The following is a 21456-nucleotide window of genomic DNA, read 5'->3' as shown; positions in this document are numbered from 1 at the left end:
TAAAATTTAAAATTGATTACGTGACTAACAAGAAACTAAAAGATATGACTCTAAAATTTAAAGATTGAACATTTCTTAACAAGAAAGTAACAAACTTCAAAATTTTGAATCAATCACATTAATTGTTAGTAAAGTTTTCGAAAATTATGAAATAAAGATAAGAAAGAGATTTTGAAAATATTTTTAAATTTTCGAAAATCATAAGATAAAAATGAAAAAGATTTGATTTTTGAAAAAGATTTTGAAAAGATAATATTTTTAAAATTGAAAATTTGACTTGACTTGTAAAAAATAACTAAGTTTTAAAAATTTTTGACTAAGTCAACTCAAATTTTCGAATTTTATGAGAGAAAAAAGGAGAAGATATTTTTTTATTTTTGAATTTTTAATGATGAGAGAGAAAAACACAAAATTGACTCACAACATGAAAATTATGAATCAAGACACATGATGCATGCAAGAACACTATGAATGTCAAGATGAGCACCAAGAACACTTTGAATTTCAAGATGAACATCAAGACTTATTTTTGAAAGATTTTCAAGAAAAGAAAACATGCAAGACACCAAACTTAGAAATTTTTAATGTTTAGACACTATGGATTAAAAAATGCATATGAGAAACAACAAAAAGCATAAAACAAGAAAATATCAAGATCAAACAAGAAGACTTACCAAGAACAGCTTGAAGATCATGAAGAACACATACATGAATTTTCGAGAAATGCAAGAAAAAGATGAACATGCAATTGACACCAAACTTAAAACATGACACAAGACTCAAACAAGAAATACAAAATATTTTTGGTTTTTATGATTTTATTGATTTTTTTGTATATTATTTTATTTATTTAAATTTTTTTTGAAATATTTTTGAAAAAATTTTTTCGAAAATAGAACAAAAAGAAAATTACCTAATCTGAGCAACAAGATGAACCGTCAGTTGTCCAAACTCGAACAATCCCCGGCAACGGCGCCAAAAACTTGGTGCACGAAATTGTGATCTCTAACAATGGCGCTCAACTTGGTATGCGCGTTTATAACTCAGCACTTTCTTCACAACTTCGCACAACTAACCAGCAAGTGTACTGGGTCGTCCAAGTAATAAACCTTACGTGAGTAAGGGTCGATCCCACGGAGATTGTTGGTATGAAGCAAGCTATGGTCATCTTGTAGATCTCAGTTAGGTGAATAATAAATGGTTATGGAGTTTTCGAATAATAATAATAAATAAACAGAAAATAAAGATAGAAATACTTATGTAAATCATTGGTGGAAATTCAGATAAGTGTATGGAGATGCTTTGTCCCTATTGAATCTCTGCAACATACTGCTTTCTTACTTTCAATCCTTCATACTCATTTCCATGGCAAGCTGTATGTAGGGCATCACCGTTGTCAATGGCTACTTCCCATCCTCTCAGTGAAAAAGGTCCAAATGCTCTTGTCACAGCACGGCTAATCATCTGTCGGTTCTCGATCATGTCGGAATAAAATCCATTGATTCTTTTGCGTTTGTCATCACGCCCAACAATCGCGAGTTTGAAGCTCGTCACAGTCATATCATTCCCTGAATCCTACTTGGAATACCACAGACAAGATTTAGACTTTCTGAATTCTCATGAATACCGCCATCAATTCTAGCTTATACCACAAAGATTCTGATTAAGAAATCCAAGAGATACTTGCTCTTTCTAAGGTAGAACGGAAGTGATTGTCAATCACGCGTTCATAAGGATGGATGATGATGAGTGTCACAGATCATCACATCCATCAGGTTGAAGTGCAACGAATATCTTGGAACAAGAATAAGCTGAACTGCATAGAAAATAGTAGTAATTGCATTAAAACTCGAGGTACAGCAGAGCTCCACACCCTTAATCTATGGTGTGTAGAAACTCTACCGTTGAAAATACATAAGTGATGAAAGTCCAGGCATGGCCGAATGGCCAGCCCCCATGAATGATCAAAAGACCGAATGGTTAAGAGACTATATTGTCAAAAGACACCTAGTACAATAGTAAAAAGTTCTATTTATACTAAACTAGTTACTAGGGTTTACAGAAATAAGTAATTGATGCAGAAATCCACTTCCGGAGCCCACTTGGTGTGTGCTTGGGCTGAGCTTGAGTTTTACACGTGCAGAGGCTTCTCTTGGAGTTAAACACCAAGTTGCAACATGTTTTTGGTGTTTAACTCTGGTTCGTGACGTGTTTCTGGCGTTTGACTCCATAATGCAGCATGGAACTGGCGTTGAGCGCCAGTTTGCGTCATCTAATATCGAATAAAGTATAGACTATTATATATTTCTGAAAAGCTCTGGATGTCTAATTTCCAACGCCATTGAGAGCGCACCATTTGAAGTTATGTAGCTCCAGAAAATCCATTTCGAGTGCAGGGAGGTCAGAATCCAACAGCATCAGCAGTCCTTTGTCAGCCTTCTTATCAAAATTTTGCATAGGTCCCTCAATTTCAGCCAGAAAATACCTGAAATCACAAAAAAATACAAAAATTCATAGTAAAGTCCATAAATGTGAATTTAGCATAAAAACTAATGAAAACATCCCTAAAAGTAGCTAGATCCTACTAAAAACTATCTAAAAACAATGCCAAAAAGCGTATAAATTATCTACTCATCACGTGCGTACGCACAGGCATCAGAGCAGAACGATGCGTGTGCATGAGCTGCATCGTACATGCTGCACGAACATTCAGAGCATCGCTTAGTGTGCGTGCGCATAGCCACTCGTGCGTACTGATGAGCGGATAATTTATACGCTTTTTGGCATTGTTTTTAGTATGCTTTTAGTATGTTTTAGTTAGTTTTTATTATATTTTTATTAGTTTTTAGTTAAAATTCACTTTTCTGGACTTTACTATGAGTTTGTGTGTTTTTCTATGATTTCAGGTATTTTCTGGCTGAAATTGAGGGACCTGAGCAAAAATCTGATTCACAGGCTGAAAAGGACTGCAGATGCTGTTAGATTCTGACCTCCCTGCACTCGAAGTGGATTTTTTGGAGCTACAGAAATCCAATTGGCGCGCTCTTAATTTCTTTGGAAAGTAGACATCCTGGCTTTCCAGCAATGTATAATAGTTCATACTTTGCCCGAGATTTGATGGCCCAAACTGGCGTTCCAAATCAGCTCAAAACTGCCCGGCGTTAAACGCCGGAACTGGCACAAGAATGGGAGTTAAACGCCCAAACTGGCACAAAAGCTGGTGTTTAACTCCAAGAAAAGTCTCTACACATGAAAGCTTCAATTCTCAGCCCAAGCACACACCAAGTGGGCCCGGAAGTGGATTTTTATGTCATTTACTCATTTTTGTAAACCCTAGGCTACTAGTTCTCTACAAATAAGACCTTTTGCTATTGTATTTTCATCTTTAGATCTTTGAATCTTTGGATCTTTGATCATCTTTAGATCTTAGAATCTTTTGATCACGTTTTGGGGGCTGGCCATTCGGCCATGCCTAGACCTTGTTCTTATGTATTTTCAACGGTGGAGTTTCTACACAGCATAGATTAAGGTGTGGAGCTCTACTGTACCTCGAGTATTAATGCAATTACTATTGTTCTTCTATTTAATTCAGCTTGTTCTTATTCTAAGATATCACTTGTTCCTCAACTTGATGAATGTGATGATCCGTGACACTCATCATCATTCTCACCTATGAACGTGTGCCTGACAACCACCTCCGTTCTACCTTAGATTGAGTGGATATCTCTTGGATCCCTTAATCGGAATCTTCGTGGTATAAGCTAGAATTGATGGCGGCATTCAAGAGAATCCGGGAGGTCTAAACCTTGTCTGTGGTATTCTTAGTAGGATTTAATGATTGAATGACTGTGACGAGCTTCAAACTCCTGAAGGCTGGGCGTTAGTGACAGACGCAAAAGAATCAATGGATTCTATTCTAACCTGATTGAGAACCGACAGATGATTAGCCGTGCTGTGACAGAGCGCGTTGAACATTTTCACTGAGAGGATGGGACTGTAGCCACTGACAACGGTGATGCCCAACATACAGCTTGCCATGGAAAGGAGTAAGAAGGATTGGATGAAGATAGTAGGAAAGCAGAGAGACGAAAGGGACAAAGCATCTCCATACGCTTATCTGAAATTCTCACCAATGAATTACATAAGTATCTCTATCTTTATTTTATGCTTTATTCATATATCATCCATAATCATTTGAATCTGCCTGACTGAGATTTACAAGATGACCATAGCTTGCTTCATACCAACAATACCCGTGGGATCGACCCTTACTCGCGTAAGGTTTATTACTTGGACGACCCAGTGCACTTGCTGGTTAGTTGTGCGAAGTTGTGATAAAGAGTTGAGATTGCAATTGAGCGTACCATGTTGATGGCGCCATTGATGATCATAATTTTGTGCACCACGTACGCACAGATAGAGTTTTTGGCAGAGTATGCGTGCGCATGACTCACAATTTTGGTGGGTTGGAGGCCCATTTTTGAAGCCAATAGCTCATATTGAAGGGGTAAATGAAGACCATAGCATAGCATAACATTAGGATAGTTTTAGGAGGAGTAGTAGGAAGCTTTAGAGTAGTTTTTCTCTAAGTTTTTCTTCATCTCTATTAGGGTTTATACTAGGGTTTTATATTCAAGTGCCATTTCCATTTTTGATATTGGATTTTGCTAACTTCTGTTGTAAGTATCTCTTTGTTACTACTCTTTATAGCTACATTGTTCATACTCTTTCTTATAATTTAAGTCATAGTTCAATTTTGTTTACTTTTTGCAATTTCAATTTTTTGTTGATGAATTTAATGATTGATGATTGTTACATGCTTGCTTGAATTATTATTGTTGATTGAGATCATTTATTGATTTTAGTTTCAAGCATTTTCTCATTTTTCCCATGTTTAGTGTGTTTGCCCACCAGTATTTGACAAAATGTCAATTATGATTATGGGCTAATTTTCTACCTCTTGGCTTGGGAAAAATGAGTAATTGGGTTCCTAGAGTTGGAACATCCAACATTTAGTGTCAATTCTTGGATTGTTAATTGTCCTTGTTCCCACTAACGCTAATTTATTGCTAAGGTAATTAGCAAGCAATTTAGGATTTGTGGGTTAAGAACACTTATGCTCATTTAACTTACTCTCCGATGTGAGGGTTAATCAAGTGAGATTAATCCATTCTAATTGTAATAGTTGTGGTTCCAACAAGGAAAGGACCCTTAGCTCATTCCAAGCCAAGATCCCATTTATGCTTTAAATCTTTCACACACTTTCACATTAATCCTTTTTATACCTTACTTGTCTATATTGCATAGTTAGTTCTTTAATTCCTTTATTAGTTCATTTATTACAATTTTGAATGTTCTTTTATTTCTTTATATGTTCATCTCTTTATCGAAATCCCTTTGAGCTTCACAATCGGAATTGCACACTCATTGATCTCGAGTGTCCTTGGGAGACGACCCGGGAACTAAACACTCCCGGAATTGAATTGGTTTTGAATAGTGAAATCTTTGGATTGACATTTGATTGACGATCAATTGTTGGGTTTGGACTATACTTACAACGCCAATCCATTTTTTAGTGTGAAAAATCCAAACCTATGCTCTTGGTCGTTATCAAATTTGGCGCCGTTGCCGGGGAACACTTTAAGTGCAATGAGTGCTATGATTTTGGTTGTTGTAAATATGTGAATATTGTGAATACTTGATTTTTGTTTGCTACTTGGTACTAATTGTAGATAGTGCTTCTATCTAGCTAGTCTTAGTAGTTATTGATTATTAAGTTGGTTTTCGTTTGCTTGCCTATTCTTGTTTTACTTTTCATAATTGCATGCTTTCATTCCTTCCTCAGTTGAATAACACAGTCGCTTCCAAACCCGAGCTTGGCCCCTTTTGTTCCAGAAATAGAAAGAACTTTAACTCATATTAGGCAAGCTCGGCGCTGGCTAGCATTTGTGAATAGTGAATCGGGCTTGCTTGAAGAGCACACCAATTCACTATCACCATCAACCCGTGACTATCATTCTTCAAATTAACGAGGAAACCTTATATTCATCTATGGGGAGTGCTGAAATCTTTTGAGTGAATCAGGTGATAGCGGCGGATCCACCTCGTAGAATCACCTTAAGGGAAGCCGGAGCTCCAGACATTAACTTGGAACCGATACAAATCTGGTATCTGCCTTTGTATCCAAATTTTGAGCTCAAGACTAGCACGATAAACTCGCTCCTCAAATACAGTAAGCTACCCGGAAAAGACCTTTTTAAGCATCTAAAGGACTTTCAAGTTGCATGCTCCACTACAAGAAGACATGGTGCAGATGAAGTAGCAGTTTTGGTTTTCACTTTCCCTTTCTCTTTGGAGGAAAAAGCGAAAGAATGGTTTTATACTCAACCGGAATATGTGATTTTCAATTGGGACTTGTTGCGTAAGGAATTTCTGGAAAAGTTCTATCCACCTCAGAAAACAGATAAGCTGTGAAAGGAAATCTCTTGCATTATGCAAAGAGATGGAGAAACTCTTTATGAGTACTGGGAGAGATTCAAGAAGTTGTTGGAAGCTTACCCCCACCACCATATTGGCGAGTTGGTGCTTATCAGTTATTTTTGTCAAGGGATGAATCCCCAAGATAAGCTTCTTCTAGATGCTTTAAGTGGAGGATCCCTCACCAAAAACAAAACCGCCGAGGAAGCTTGGAAAATCATAGCGGACTTGGCAGACTCAACTCAACACTCAAGGGCAGAAAATCCACAACCAAAAGCTTTAAGTGAAGTTTCTGCTTCTAGAGATGCCATTTTGACCAAGACCCTCGATGAGATGACAATTTTGTTGAGACAAATTCCTCAAGTTTTGCTATATCCTCCACCTCAACCTCCAAGAATCGAAGGACCACCAAGATCATGCGGTATTTGTGCTTGTAGTGGCCATTACACTAATGAGTGCCCTCAACTCCAAGAGGACATTACATTAGCGGTAGCCAATCCATACCCACAAAGGTCCAACTACAATCAAGGAGTTCCTCAACATGGAGGAAATCAAAACCAAGGATGGAAGGATAATTCTAATCAAAGATGGAACCAAGCCGCTCAAGCTCAACCCTACCCAAATGTGCAAGCCTACTATCATCAACCTCTTCAAGGTCAACCACAATACCAACAACCCTACCAATAATCCTACCAACAACCACCACAATCTCAACCTCAAAAAAGGTATCAACACCCAAATAGTAGATCTAATCCTCCTCAAGGCAATCAAGCCCCTCCTCCCAATCAACCTTACATGAATGACACACTTCAAGCCTTTATGCAAGAGCAATGGCAGTTTCACAAGAAACAAGAAACATATATGGATACTATTGCCGAAGCTCTCTTCCGTTTGACTCTTTCTCCTCCAACTACACAAAATGCCCAACAAGCTTCAACTTCTAGTGGTCTACCTTCTCAACCTCAACCAAATCCTAAGGGAAGCATCAATGCTATCACCCTTAGGAGTGGCACCAAGTTGGATGAAATTGGTGTTGTGACTACAAGTTTGAGTGAGGAAGCCCACAATGAAGAGATGGGATATGATGTGGAAGTGATGAAGGATGAGGAGAAAAATGTTGCACAAGGTGAGGAGGAACAACTCAAGGTCAAGGAGTCAAAATGGAAGAATCCGCTTGAAGAGCCTATGCCAATTCCCTTTCCAACTTTGGCTAAGAAGGCCAAGAAGCAAGAAGAACTTGACCCCAACATGGTGGAAATATTTAAGAATGTTGAAGTCACCGTCCCTTTCTTCCAAGCCATTCAACAAGTGCCCAAATATGCCAAGTTCCTCAAAGATGTTTGCACGCATAAGGACAAGATTAGCGAGCTCAACAAAAGGCCGGTAGATGATTCTATCTCTTCTCTAATTCCTGAAAAATGTAATGATCCCGGTCCATGTTTGGTTACTTATTTGATTGGTGGGATGAAGTTCATGGATTGTATGTGTGACTTGGTGGCATGCGTAAGCATTATGCCACTCCCCATTTATGAGAGATTGAACTTGTCACCACTTAAGAGATCTGGGGCGAGATTTGTGTTACTAGATAAGAGCCTTGTATCAATTGTGGAGATTGCAGAAAATGTCCTTGTTGACATCCAAGGATTACTCTTCTCGGTAGATTTTCACATATTGGAGACCCCTCCCATTGACTCAGACAAGCCATCATCCATACTCCTTGTAAGGCCATTTTTGAAGATATCCTAATTCAAGCTGGATGCACATTTGGGAGTCTATTCTTTTGAGGCCAATGGCAAGGTAGTAAAATTCACTTTGGAGGAGTCCAAAAAGCCCGTTCTCGAATCCTATTCTATCTTTGGGAGCGATATAATTGAATATTAAGTGATTGAAGTTAGCAAGGAACCAGAAGAAGAGAATGTTGCCAAGAAATCTAGTTCAATGGATCACACTCAACCCAAGAATGCCAAGGAGTTGAAGATTTTCTTCCTTGGAGAAATTTCAAATTGACCAATGAAGCCATGCAAGTCTAACTTAGGACTCTAAACCAAAATGCTTGGTGGGAGACACCCCACCATGGTAACATTGCTCCAACTTTCTCTTTTGTTTATAGCTTTTTGAATTAATTGCTTTCTTGTCATATGATGATTAGCTTATGATTAGTTTGATGTTTTTTGAGTTAGATAAGTTGAATTGTTTGTGGAACATTGATAGCAAAATTCGTGTTAGTTAGGAATTTCTCTTATAGAAAGAAGAATTTCGTTGTAAGCATAGCTCCAAACCAACAAACAACTCTCACATCAAATTAAATTTGAGTTGTCACAAGTACAAACCCCAAATGAAAATTAACCAAAGTATTAAACTCCGGGTCGTCTCACGAGGATGGCAATGAAGTGGTCAATTATTGGCTACGAAGATGTAAGGGATTTGGTTGATAAAAAGAGCGAGAATTTAGATGGCAAGAAAAATAAATCAAGCAAGCAATTAAAGAAAGCAAAATAAAGAAAAGAAATTAATAAAGAGATACATTCATGGCAAGAATTGAGATCATAGGCCTTCCATCCTAGTCACTAATAACAATATTTAACAAGAATTTATCTTATTTTGTCATCTCCAACATTGGAAGAAGGTGTAAGTTATCTTCCGTGAGAGAAAGTCAAACAAGACTAGCTAATCTCAATCCAAATGTCCCAATCAACTCGCTAATTGAATTAGCAAGAGATTAGAGTCAATGAAAATAATATTAACTAACAACTCTAGATCACCAATCTAGATTGGGTTTTCATGACTCAAGATTGCCCAATTACTCTTTCCAAGCCAAGAATGCTCAAAGTCTACTCTAAAGCCCAACCAAGTATTTTGTCAAACACTTAGTGGATACAAATGGAAAGCATAGTAAATGTGCAAGAACAATAAATCTACCAACTACCAATTGCAAGAGAAGTAAATTCACAACTCAATTCATCAATAAAAAGAAACATCAACATTAAATTGCATTGAAGAAAAGATCCAAATCCATCAAGAGTTCAACATCACAAAAGAGACATAAAGGAGAAATTAACATGAAAACTAAGGAAATCAAGTAGTAGGAACAAAAAATCATAAAAGGAATAAGAAGAAAACATGTAATTGAACCTAGATCTAAGATGGAATTGTCCTAGAAACCCTAATTCTAGAGAGAAGAGGGAGCTTCTCTCTCTAGAAACTAAACTACATGATGATATACTACAAACAATTGCTCCCCCCTTTGATTGGGCTTCAATTCTGCATGAATACACTCAGAAATAGGTTGGAATTGGACCTGGGCTGCTCATAAATCGGCCCCAGCGTTTTGCCTTTAAGTGAGTCACGTGCGAGTATCGGCACGTACGCGCCATGTGTGCGTGCGCGTCGATTAGCTATTTCTTCATCCGCGTGGACGCGTCATGTACACATGCGCGTCTCTATGCGAAATCACTTTTGCGCGTGCGCGCCTTGTATGCGTGCGCGCCCATCGATGCATTCCTAATTCTTGTTTCCTCATGCATTCTCCATTTTGCATGCTTTTCTCCTCACTTCTTCCATCCAATACTTGCCTTATGAACCTGAAATCACTCAACAAATAAATCAAGGCATCGAATGAAATTAAAGTGAGTTAAAATCACCAATTTAAGGGCCTAAAAAGCATGTTTTTACACTTAAGCACAATTCAAGGGAGAATTACAAAACCATACTATTTTATTGAATGAATGTGGGAAAAGGTGAATAAATCCCCTAAAATAAGCATAAGATAAACCATGAAATTGGGGTTTATCAAATCTCCCCACACTTAAACTAAGCATGTCGTCATGCTAAAATCAAGAAAGAAGCAAATGGGTATCAACATTTATTCAATGCAAACTAACTAAATGCAACCTATCTATATGCAATCTATCTATATGAATGCATCCACTTGGTCAAAACAAGTCAATTTCCAAGAATACATATATACGTACAAGGGCTAAAACAATAACAATCAAAGCAAACCCACAATTGAATTGAATTATTGAAAGATTTTACAAACTTGCAAGAATAGATGATCATGGGTGGAAACATGTAATTGAGCGATCGAACCTTCACCGGACGTGTATCCGCTCTAGTCACTCAAGTGTATGGGGTTGATTCACTCAATTCCCCCTAATCATGTTTTCCAAGATTTGTTTTTCATCTAACAATCAACAATTATTTCATGAATGCATACAAATATCATGAGGTCTTTTCCATAGGTTGTAATGGGGCTAGGGTCAAGGTAAGGATGCATATGGTCGAGTGGACTAGAATTTGAATCTTTGATTAACCTAAGCTTCCAACCTAACCTATATAACAACCTATACAATTCAAAGCTAACCTAAATACCCATTCTTTACTTTTTCACACACTCATGCATTCTACTTTTGGTCACTTACACATATGCATTGATTTTTATTGAGCTTTACTTGGGGCATTTTGTCCCCTTTTTATTGCTTGTTTTTTTCTTCCTTTTTCTATATTCTTTTTCTTTTGATATATATATATATATATACACTTTATTTTTCAATAAAGTATATACAAAAGTATCAATGCATATGGTTTTACATTCAATGCATGAGTATGTACCCAATTCCCAAAATTTTGACAAAAGTACAAAAATATACTTTCATCCCAACCAATGTTCCCAACTCTCCCAAACTTGAGTGATAAGCACTCTCATTAACCTAAGCTAATCAAAGATCCAAACAAGGGACATTTATTGTTTTTCGCTTTAGGCTTGTAATGTGCTAAGATTAAGAACAAATGGGTTAAGCATAGGCTCAAAATTGGTTAACAATGGAAGATAATGAAACAACGGCCTCAATCATATAAGTGCATGTATACACAAAATAATGGACATATAGAATCAAACAATTCAAAGATTACAATCATAGAAAGAGAATAGTGCACACAAGAATAAAAATAAGTGGTTATATGATGTAACCACACAATTAGGCTCAAATCTCACATGCTTGTGTTCTTAGCTCAAAAACATGATCCACAACTGTATAATTCAAGCAAGTTCTAAAAATTTTTTTTTTCAATCAATTGGGGTGCCCTATAGGTAAAATTCTTGAAAATTTTCATTATTTTGACTAAGCTTGATATATACATATGCTATGCAAGAAAATGCAACTAAAAATCCTAAAATGAAATGCAAAAAGTGTTGGGATTAGAAACTTGTTACCCAAAAATGCCGAGTGGTCGGATGACCTCCCTACACTTAAAGGTTTGCACCGTCCTCGGTGCACTCAAAGATGAGCAAGGGGGTACGACGACTTTCTTAGTTGCCACCTTCAGCTGGTAGGTCAACCGACGCTGTGTGTTCTTCTCCCGCTTCCGTTTTTGCTTATGATGGTTCATCCTGAACATGGAAAACAGGAGATAATAAGACAAGTAAATGCACAAGCAAGGAAGCATGGATTGTTGGAATGAGGTAAATCACTAGAATTGAGTGAGTGAATTAGTGTGACATTAATGAAAAATAAGTGTGTGGGTCCTAACTTGCATGCGGTTTAGAACTCACACCCTAGTATTTAGAAACCATGTCACAATTGTACAAAAGAAAACACACATTTTACTCATTCTAGTGTGCTTGAAATACTTCAAAAGACTTGTAGGTTAAGTCAACCAACAAGTAGTAAAGAGGCATGAAAGCATTCAAGCAATTAATCATGCAATTGTGAAATTGGATAATGCATGGGCATTGATTGATGTGTAAGTAAACTTAGTGAACAAAATGGTATATAAAACTTACACAACAACCAATGGCACATATTGAAGTTGTTGCAACACCTAAGTGACATAGTAGTGAAACACACGAATGCTATAGAACTTAGGAAAAAAGAAGATAAAAGTGGAAATCAATCACGTAGCAAGCATGGTCCACAAAGCTTTACAAAGCTCAAAAATATGTCACTAGGTAAGCTTTCGATCCAATTTCACAATTTCGCAATCTCAATGCATGAAATAAGTGATGTGAATAAGGGTAAATCACAAACAAGCATCACCTAAAAAAATGCAATGATAATATACAATTGCCTAGCAATGGATGATGAATGCATGGTGGCCAAAATATGCAAATCAAAAGAGTTAAGAAGCTTAAAGGCAATGTAGCGTTCACTTGGTGTTCACAATCATGAAGCATTAAGAATCCAAAACCAAATGACAAAATATAACCTCAACAATTAAATCCAACAATGACAATCAAAGAGAATTATGCTAAAATAGCATCAGTTAATACTAAGCAGCAATAAACGGCAAACAAAATTAATAATCCAACACTTATAATGAAATGAAAAATTAAACTAATTAAATAAGTAACTAACTAACTAAAAGAAATGGTTATGTATGGTGTTTGGTAGGGTTGGATGATGATTGAAGGGTGGAAAGAGAAGAAAAGAAGGAAAGAAATGGAAAGAGGAGAAGAAAAGAAGGTAGGTGAAACAGGGCAATCCACGCGTGCAGGTCATGTACGCGTAAGCATGGATTGATGCAATGGTAGCGACGTGTGCGCGTGATGAGTTATTTGGAGCGGCGATGCGTACGCGTGAAGTACGCGTGTGCGTGCCTTGGGCATAAAATTGGCACACTTCAGGCACAACTCTCAGGTGAATGTATGGAGGGGTAGAACTTTTGGATCCACGCGTACGCGCCATGTACACGTGCGCGTGGATGGTCGAAAATGCTTGGGGCACGCGTACGCGTGGGTGACACGTACGCGTGGGTGACGCGTACGCGTGGGTTGGTGCTCTGTTTTTCAAAATTTTTCTATGTTTTTGCACCAAACCAACCATTCCAAACCTCCAAACAACTACCAAAACATCATAAAACCTTATTTAACATACTAGACTCCCAATTAAACTTAACTAATCAAACAAAACATGAAATTAAACTAATTATTAGCAATATTTACAAAAAGGAAAAAAGAAAGATGTTACCATGGTGGGGTGTCTCCCACCTAGCACTTTTGTTTATTGTCCTTAAGTTGGACTTATGGGGAGCTCTCCATCAAGGTGGCTTGTGCTTAAATCCATCCTTGAACATCCACCAATGCTTAGACTTCCAATAAGCTCTATCTTCCAAAGTTAATAACTCCAAGCCTTGATGAAGTTCTTCACAAACCATGGGCTCCCAAAAGTGATCCTCCTCTTGTAAGCCAGGATCCCACACTTTATTTTCACACCTGTCTTTGAGTTGATCATGGTGAGTTCTTCCGGGTAGCAAGTGAGATGAATTCTCATGGAAGCACCAAACTACCCTCCTAGACCCATTCAATTGAGAAACACACCAATTCATGCTCCTCAATTTTGAGCTTCCAACCATAATGAACCTAGATTTACACCGCCAACTACTAAACATTCTCCTCTTATGCTTAATTCCGCAAAGCGCCTTAAGTTGGCCATCCGTCTCAAGCAAACCAAATTCAAGTGGGATAATAAAGCTAAAAGTTAGAAGTTTTACCCACTTAAATGAAGGATCAGATGGTAACCTAGGTAGAGAGGTTCCCAATGGTCTTGATAGAGCATGTTCCACTCCCGTCCATCCTCTTCTAGAGGCTTCCACCACTTGGCAAGGTTCTTCAAGCTTTACCTCTTGCCAAGCTTCCTCAAGTTCACATTCTTCTTCACCAATGTCTTTTAGCTCTTCCCCATCACTCAAATCATAAATAGGAGGTTGAGTGAAATCTACCTCATCATCAATTCCAAGCATAGTGGGGAAGGATTCTTCAAACTCAAAAGGATCATATGTTGATGCGGAATTATCATAAATAGGAGGGCCTATTGCTTGGGATACTTCTTCCAATTCTTCAATCACATTGTGCCTTGGAGGTTATGCACTCTCCTCCTCAACATCAACTTCAAACTCCATGGAAGGAGGCTCTTCAAGTTGTGATTCCTCTATGTACTCAACATATCCTAAGGTGCCAACCACTATTTCCTTTTGTTCAATAATATCCTCCTACTCCTCTTGTTGCACTTCTTGCTTTAAATCCTCTTCTTCACCTTGGAGCTTCAAGTTCATTCTCTCACTAAGCTCTTTGGTTGCCTCTCCACATTCAACAATGGGAATGCCTTGATCGCACAAGCTTAGGCAAGATGAGTAGATTTTGCTAACGGCTTCTACCATGATAGCCATTTTTGCTCCTAACTCCGCAAACTTCTTTTCATCTTCCTCTTGTCACCTTAAGATATGAAATTCAAGATCTCTCAATTCCTGCATGGAGGTTTCATCGGAAGCTGATGGTGAAAGAGAGGGTTCATTGTTTGAGGGAAGGTTATTGTAATTGGAAGGTGGTTCATATTGGTAAAATTCTTGAGGTGGTATGTATGGACTTTGTGGTTCATAGGAGTATTGGTGTTAGAATGGTGGTGGTTCTAGATATGGTTCATATGGTGGTTGGTATGGTGGATATGGGTTAGGGTCATATGGAGGTGAATGGTGGCATGAGGCTTGTGAGTATGGTGGAGGGCTATATTGAGGAGGGGGTTCATATGCATATGATGATTGTGGTTGACAACCACAATGAGGGTCATCACATACATTAGATTGGTATGCATCAAGATTTGAATTGTATCTATAAGAAGCCGGAGGAGGTTGTTGCCAAGAAGGTTATCAATAAGCTTGAGGCTCCTCCCACATTTGATCTCCAAATCCTTGATGCACATCCCCATTAAAGCTTCTATTTCCTACAACATATTTGTAACCATGCTCATAGCCAAAAGGGTGAGAATTCATAGTGAAAGAGAAAATAAAACAAAAGCTAACAAGAAACAAAGAGAACAAAATCCTACAACTAGCAAAAACTAACAAACAAACCAAAAATCAAGCTATTCACAATATATACAATAGCCAACAACATAGCACCATTGCAATCCCCGGCAATGGCGCCATTAATTTGATAGCGAGAATCATGTTGGTTAGGAATTTCTCTTATAGAAATAAGAATTCCGTTGTAAGCATAGCTCCAAACCAACAAACAACTCTCACATCAAATTAAATTTGAGTTGTCACAAGTACAAACCCCAAATGAAAATTAACTGAAGTATTTAAACTCCGGGTCGTCTCACGAGGATGGCAATGAAGTGGTCAATTATTGGCTACGAAGATGTAAGGGGTTTGGTTGATAAAAGGAGCGAGAATTTAGATGGCAAGAAAAATAAATCAAGCAAGCAATTAAAGAAAGCAAAATAAAGAAAAGCAATTAATAAAGAAAGACATTCATGGCAAGAATTTAGATCATAGGCCTTCCATCCTAGTCACTAACAACAATAATTAACAAGAATTTATCTTATTTTGTCATCTCCAATATTGGAAGAAGGTGTAAGTTATCTTCCATGAGAGAAAATCAAACAAGACTAGCTAATCTCAATCCAAATGTCCCAATCAACTCGCTAATTGAATTAGCAAGAGATTAGAGTCAATGGAAATAATATTAACTAACAACTCTGGATCACTAATCTAAATTGGGTTTTCACGACTCAAGATTGCCCAATTACTCTTTCCAAGCCAAGAATGCTCAAAGTCTACTCTAAAGCCCAACCAAGCATTTTGTCAAACACTTGGTGGATACAAATGGAAAGCATGGTAAATGTGCAAGAACAATAAATCTACCAACTACCAATTGCAAGAGAAGTAAATTCACAACTTAATTCATCAATAAAAAGAAACATCAACATTAAATTGCGTTGAAGAAAAGATCCAAATCCATCAAAAGTTCAACATCACAAAAGAGACATAAAGGAGAAATTAACATGAAAACTAAGGAAATCAAGTAGTAGGAACAAAAAATCATAAAAGGAACAAGAAAAAAAACATGTAATTGAACCTAGATCTAAGATGGAATTGTCCTAGAAACCCTAATTCTAGAGAGAAGAGGGAGCTTCTCTCTCTAGAAACTAAACTACATGATGCTATACTACAAAAAATTGCTCCCCCCTTTGCTTGGGCTTCAATTATGCATGAAATACACTCAGAAGCAGTTTGGAATTAGGCCTGGGCTACTCAGAAATCGGCCCCAGTATTTTGCCTTTAAGTGAGTCACGTGCGAGTATTGGCGCGTACGCGCCATGTGCGCGTGCGCGTCGATTGGCTATTTCTTCATCCGCGCGGACGCGTCATGTACGCGTGCGCGTCTCTATACGAAATCACTTTTGCGCTTGCGCGCCTTGTACGCATGCGCGCCCATCAATGCATTCCCAATTCTTGTTTCCTCATGCATTCTCCACTTTGCATGCTTTTCTCCTCATTTCTTCCATCCAATACTTGCCTTATGAACCTGAAATCACTCAACAAACACATCAAGACATCGAATGGAATTAAAGTGAGTTAAAATTACCAATTTAAGGGCCTTAAAAGCATGTTTTTACACTTAAGCACAATTCAAGGGAGAATTACAAAACCATGCTATTTTATTGAATGAATGTGGGAAAAGGTGAATAAATCCCTTAAAATAAGCATAAGATAAACTACGAAATCGGGGTTTATCAAACATAAATTTATGCATGTTTGTATGATTTGTGGTTGATATGTTGATGTGCTAAGGCTTGCTACCTTAGTTTTGAAAAGAAAATTTTTTGTAAAACAGGGTATCTGTGCATACGCACCCTGCTGTGCATGCGCACACAACTGCGATTTTCACCATCTGTGCGTGTGCACGAGACTGTGCGCACGCAGACACCTTGCAGTGCTCTCTGGTCGTAGTGCCAGCACAGTCTATGCGTGAACGCTGTCCTGTTTTTCTTGTCCTGTACGTGCGCACCACATTGTGCGTACGCACACATTCCCCTTCTCGCGCTTCTTGTGCGGCCGCACAGATGTGTGCGTCCAGACACCAATTGGCAGCCCCTCTGGTGGGAGTGTTGGAATGCCTTGTGTGTGTGAACGCCCCCTATATTGGTCTCTGTGTGTGTGCACGGACCTATGTGCGCACGCACACGTGATTCTTTTCCTCAAGCAATTCCTTTTCATAAAAAAAAGAAGCCATCTGTGCGAGCGCATGGCCCGGTGCGTCCGCATACTCTAATACAGTCCCTCTGTTGGCAGCGATCGACACAATGTGCGTTCACACCCCTCTATTTTTGTCTTCTATGCATTCGCACAGATCCTTGTGTGTACGCACACGACTTGACCTGGGCAATAACAGGGCACGCTCCCCTATTGAGACAGCAGCTTTTCTTTTTCTTCTTCTCTCCACTGCTGTTGCTCCTTCTTCAGCCCAACCCTAAGGCGACCCTGTCGCCGGCCGCCGCCGCCATCAGCCACCACCATCTCTCTCTCTCACACTCTCTCTCCTACTATCTCTCTCTTGCTTCTCTTTCTTCCTTTCTTTCTTTTCTTTGTTCACCACCGGTGAGTTTTCATACTCTGGTGCTTCTTTTCGGCGAAGCTAACCGCTGCAAGCTCGCAGTGGCTATAAGAAGTGTCATTGTTCCCTCCCCAATTCTTGTTTTCTTCAACCTTTAATTTTCAGGTTTTTATTTTCTTTTAATGTTGACTTTTTGAAGTTGTTTTTATTTTCTTTTCATGTTGCTTAGATTAGGTTTATTACTTTCTTTATTTCTCTTTGTATTGCAAGTTTTGATACTTGATTGTTGGGTTGATTATGATTAAATATGAGCATTGATTGTGATAAGTTTGCACATTGCATATCACATGTTTGATCAAATGTCTCAATGAACATTTTGTTTGATTCATATGACATGGCCATCATATGCATTCAATTTATCTCTTGTTAGGCATATTGTATGAATTGTGCAACTTCAAATATGACTTTTGATGATAATCAAGTTGAATTTACCAATGCATTTCCTTGTTCTTATGCTTGAAGTTCCAAACACCCAAATCTTTCATGACTTGTGTTGTTGATGGGTGATTTTGGTTGCAAATACATTGTGTTTGGTGGAACTAAAATTTCATTGTTCATCTTGGAATTTTGATTAAGTGATCACTTTACAAATGTTCAATTTTTTATGATGTCTTGATCAAACATCTTTTAACTTTAACTTAAGAACATTGTACATGTGATTACTACTTCTTGAGGATGAACAAATGACATTTCACTTTGAGTGAATGGTTATTGTTGTTGTACAACCTTTTTGCTAATGAACTTTCATGCCGACAACCTCAATGACTATTCCATTCAAAGAATTCAAATGGATCATTTGGTGCTTGCTTGAAGTTGCTTTCATGTCCATACTCTAGATTTGCAGCTTAAGCACTTAATTGTAAAGCATTAAGCTTTGATTGGTTGAGAGTGTAATTGCCATTGAATCCGGCTGGTGTGTGTGTTCTAACCGCACGCACCCTTGGAATACACACATTGTCTTACTTGGAAATCGCACTATTTTCAAAAGCTTCCAATTAAGAATTCAACTTACTTAACTTTATTAGTGCTTCCTTGTTACTCTTATTTTATTGTTGCCCTATGATCTCAAAAATCTTTTGTTTTAATTTTAGGATGCGAAGGAAAGGAAAAACACTGGTCACTCTACCGGTTGTGGAACCTACAATTCGCCCATCTAGACCTTACTTCATGGATCGCCCAAGTGATAACCCATATGTCTTGGTTAACCAAAGAGCCGAGTTTCGAAATGAGAAATTTGAGAAAAGGACAATCCATTGGGAACGAACGCTTGAGGTTCCAATCAAATACAAGGAGGTCATCCATGAACGGATTGCCTCGCTTCATTGGAAATTTCTTTAGGAAGACCCAATTGAAGTTAATGAATCCATGGTGTGGGAATTCTACGCCAACTATCAAACTTGGAAAGCGGAGTCAGTATTCCTCTAGGAAAAAAGGTTGGATACTTCCAACCAAGCTCTAGAATCTGAAGATCTCCCACATTCTGCCCGAGAAAAATGATTATCTAAGAATCAAAGCGAATGTGTTCAAGGAGAGGATGTCTTTAGCTCCTATTCTTGAGAGAATTGGCCATCCCGGTGTGACTTGGGAGTTTGGCAAATGGAGAAATTCTGTTCCCACTAGTATTGCTTACTCCAATTTGAATGCCTAGGCTCGTATTTGGCATCAAATTGTGGCGGACTACATCATTCCTAGCACCCATGCTACCCATGTCAGATTCAAACTGCTTTGCTACTTTGGGCTATTATGGAAGGAAACAACATAGCCATTGTACCTTTGATACGCACATCGATTTGGAAACTGATTGAGAAGAAGAAGATCAACATTCTTTTCCATCGATGGTGATGCGTTTAGCAATAGCAGCGGGGGTAGAGAGGCAACTGGCGGACATCATGTTCGAGATTCCAACAAGCAACAAGTTCATTCCGAAGGGAGAATTGGAAGGATCAACAAAGAAAACACCCTCCAAGAGGAAGGCACCCACAGCACCACCATCAAGTCTACCAACTTCATCAACTCCTTTACCGTTTCTCTGGTCTCTTCCGGACTTATACCAAGATATCTTGTACGATATCCTCCACATGGAGCAAGTGGAGCACAAGCGTTTCGAGTGGATAGTGACAAATCTAGAAGGAAAAGACCCCAGCCCAACTCCTAAAGCTTCATCCAAGCTAGTTGGAGAGGAGTATGATGAAGGTGACCAACCCAATTCCGATACCACCGGCTAAAGGTGGACCCCTGAGGCTCTCATTCTCCTAAATTATAAGCATGCACGGAGGACCGTGCACGAACTAAGTGTGGGGGAGGATCGATGACTTCAAAGGGGTAAAATTCTTTTCTCAAAACACTTTGCAATACCTTTTTAGTTCTTTTTCTTCATTTATAGTAGTTCTATTTCTATTACATCTTGTTTGGTTTGTTTGTATATATTTCTTTAGTGTTTGTAGTTATATGGTAGTTAACGCTTGCATGTTGCATGATAGAGTGAATAAATTTGGTGAAACACCAAAAAATTTTCATGAAATCTTTTTTAGGGCGTACCATTGATTGAATTGAAGAAAATTTTGTGTTTTTCAACTTGCTTGGAGTATTCTATTTGTAGAACATAGAAAAAGAGCTAGAGCAACATACCTTGTAAGATTTGACCTCTAATAGATGGTTGCATTTTTCAACCATAATGTTTGTTCTTGTGTGATTGTACTCTTTTTTTATTGTGATCTTGGATTTGCATGATTCTTTATGTCTTGTATTTATTGTTTGGGTGCATTTAGCATGATTGAGGCCATCTTTGATGTTAAACTCACTAACCTATATGGCCAACCCTTACATTCACCTTTGTGAACCCCTTTTAAGCCTGTAAATTCCCTTTTGTTCTAATATGAGCACATTATTCTCCCTTAAACAAAAAACCATTGATGACCCTGAATTACTCTTTGATTAGCTTGGATGGATTAGTGTGCATATTCTAAGTGTGGAGGAAATTGTTGGGAAGCATTGGTGATAAAAGTATGGAACTCATTGTGAAAATTTGGCAATTGGGTAATGCTCATGCATTCACTATTTAAGTCATATGCATCTCTTGTGCTAACAAAGACAAGAAAAGTTGTATGTAAAAAAACAAAAAAAAACTTGTGCATAATAGAATATGAAATAAATAAAAAGTTAAATAAAGGATGCATATGTTCATGTTTTGAAAAAAAAGTTCATGAGTAGGGTGAGATGAGAGAAAAAATGGGTAGATAGGTTGAATTGTTATGTGTATATAGGTGATATAGGATTAGGTGGACACTTGAGCTAATCGAAGAACTAATTCTTTAAGTCCACTTAACCATATTTATCCTACCTAAATCTTAGCCCCATTACAACCCTCCAAAGACCTCATGATATTTGTTTTTCATGCATCAAATACTAGTTGATTGTTAGATGACTTGCAAATCTTTGAAAAGCATGATAAAAGGAGAATTGAGTGATTAAGCCCTAAACACTGAGTGAATTGAGTGAATACACATCCGGTGAGGGGTTTGATCGCTCAATTCTATGTTTTTAAATCTCATGTTATATCTCCTTGCAAGTTGTTTGATTGGATAGTT

At 38.0% G+C, this 21456-nt stretch overlaps 1 protein-coding gene and 1 non-coding gene across 2 annotated transcripts; one reads left to right on the top strand and one right to left on the bottom strand.

Moving 5' to 3' along the window:
• Positions 1–6465: 6465 nt before the first annotated feature.
• LOC112798430 (small nucleolar RNA R71) lies at positions 6466–6572 on the bottom strand. Its single transcript, XR_003200041.1, has one exon. It is a non-coding gene; the product is annotated as a small nucleolar RNA R71 (small nucleolar RNA).
• A 700-nt stretch (positions 6573–7272) lies between these two features.
• LOC112795085 (uncharacterized) lies at positions 7273–8223 on the top strand. Its single transcript, XM_025837044.1, has one exon. It carries the CDS (start codon positions 7273–7275, stop codon positions 8221–8223), a length of 951 nt encoding a protein of 316 aa, XP_025692829.1.
• The last annotated feature ends 13233 nt before the right edge of the window (positions 8224–21456 follow it).

This window comes from Arachis hypogaea, chromosome 4, assembly GCF_003086295.3.
Source record: "Arachis hypogaea cultivar Tifrunner chromosome 4, arahy.Tifrunner.gnm2.J5K5, whole genome shotgun sequence".
NCBI lineage: Eukaryota > Viridiplantae > Streptophyta > Magnoliopsida > Fabales > Fabaceae > Arachis > Arachis hypogaea.
This window is presented reverse-complemented; position numbering and strand designations above follow the sequence as displayed.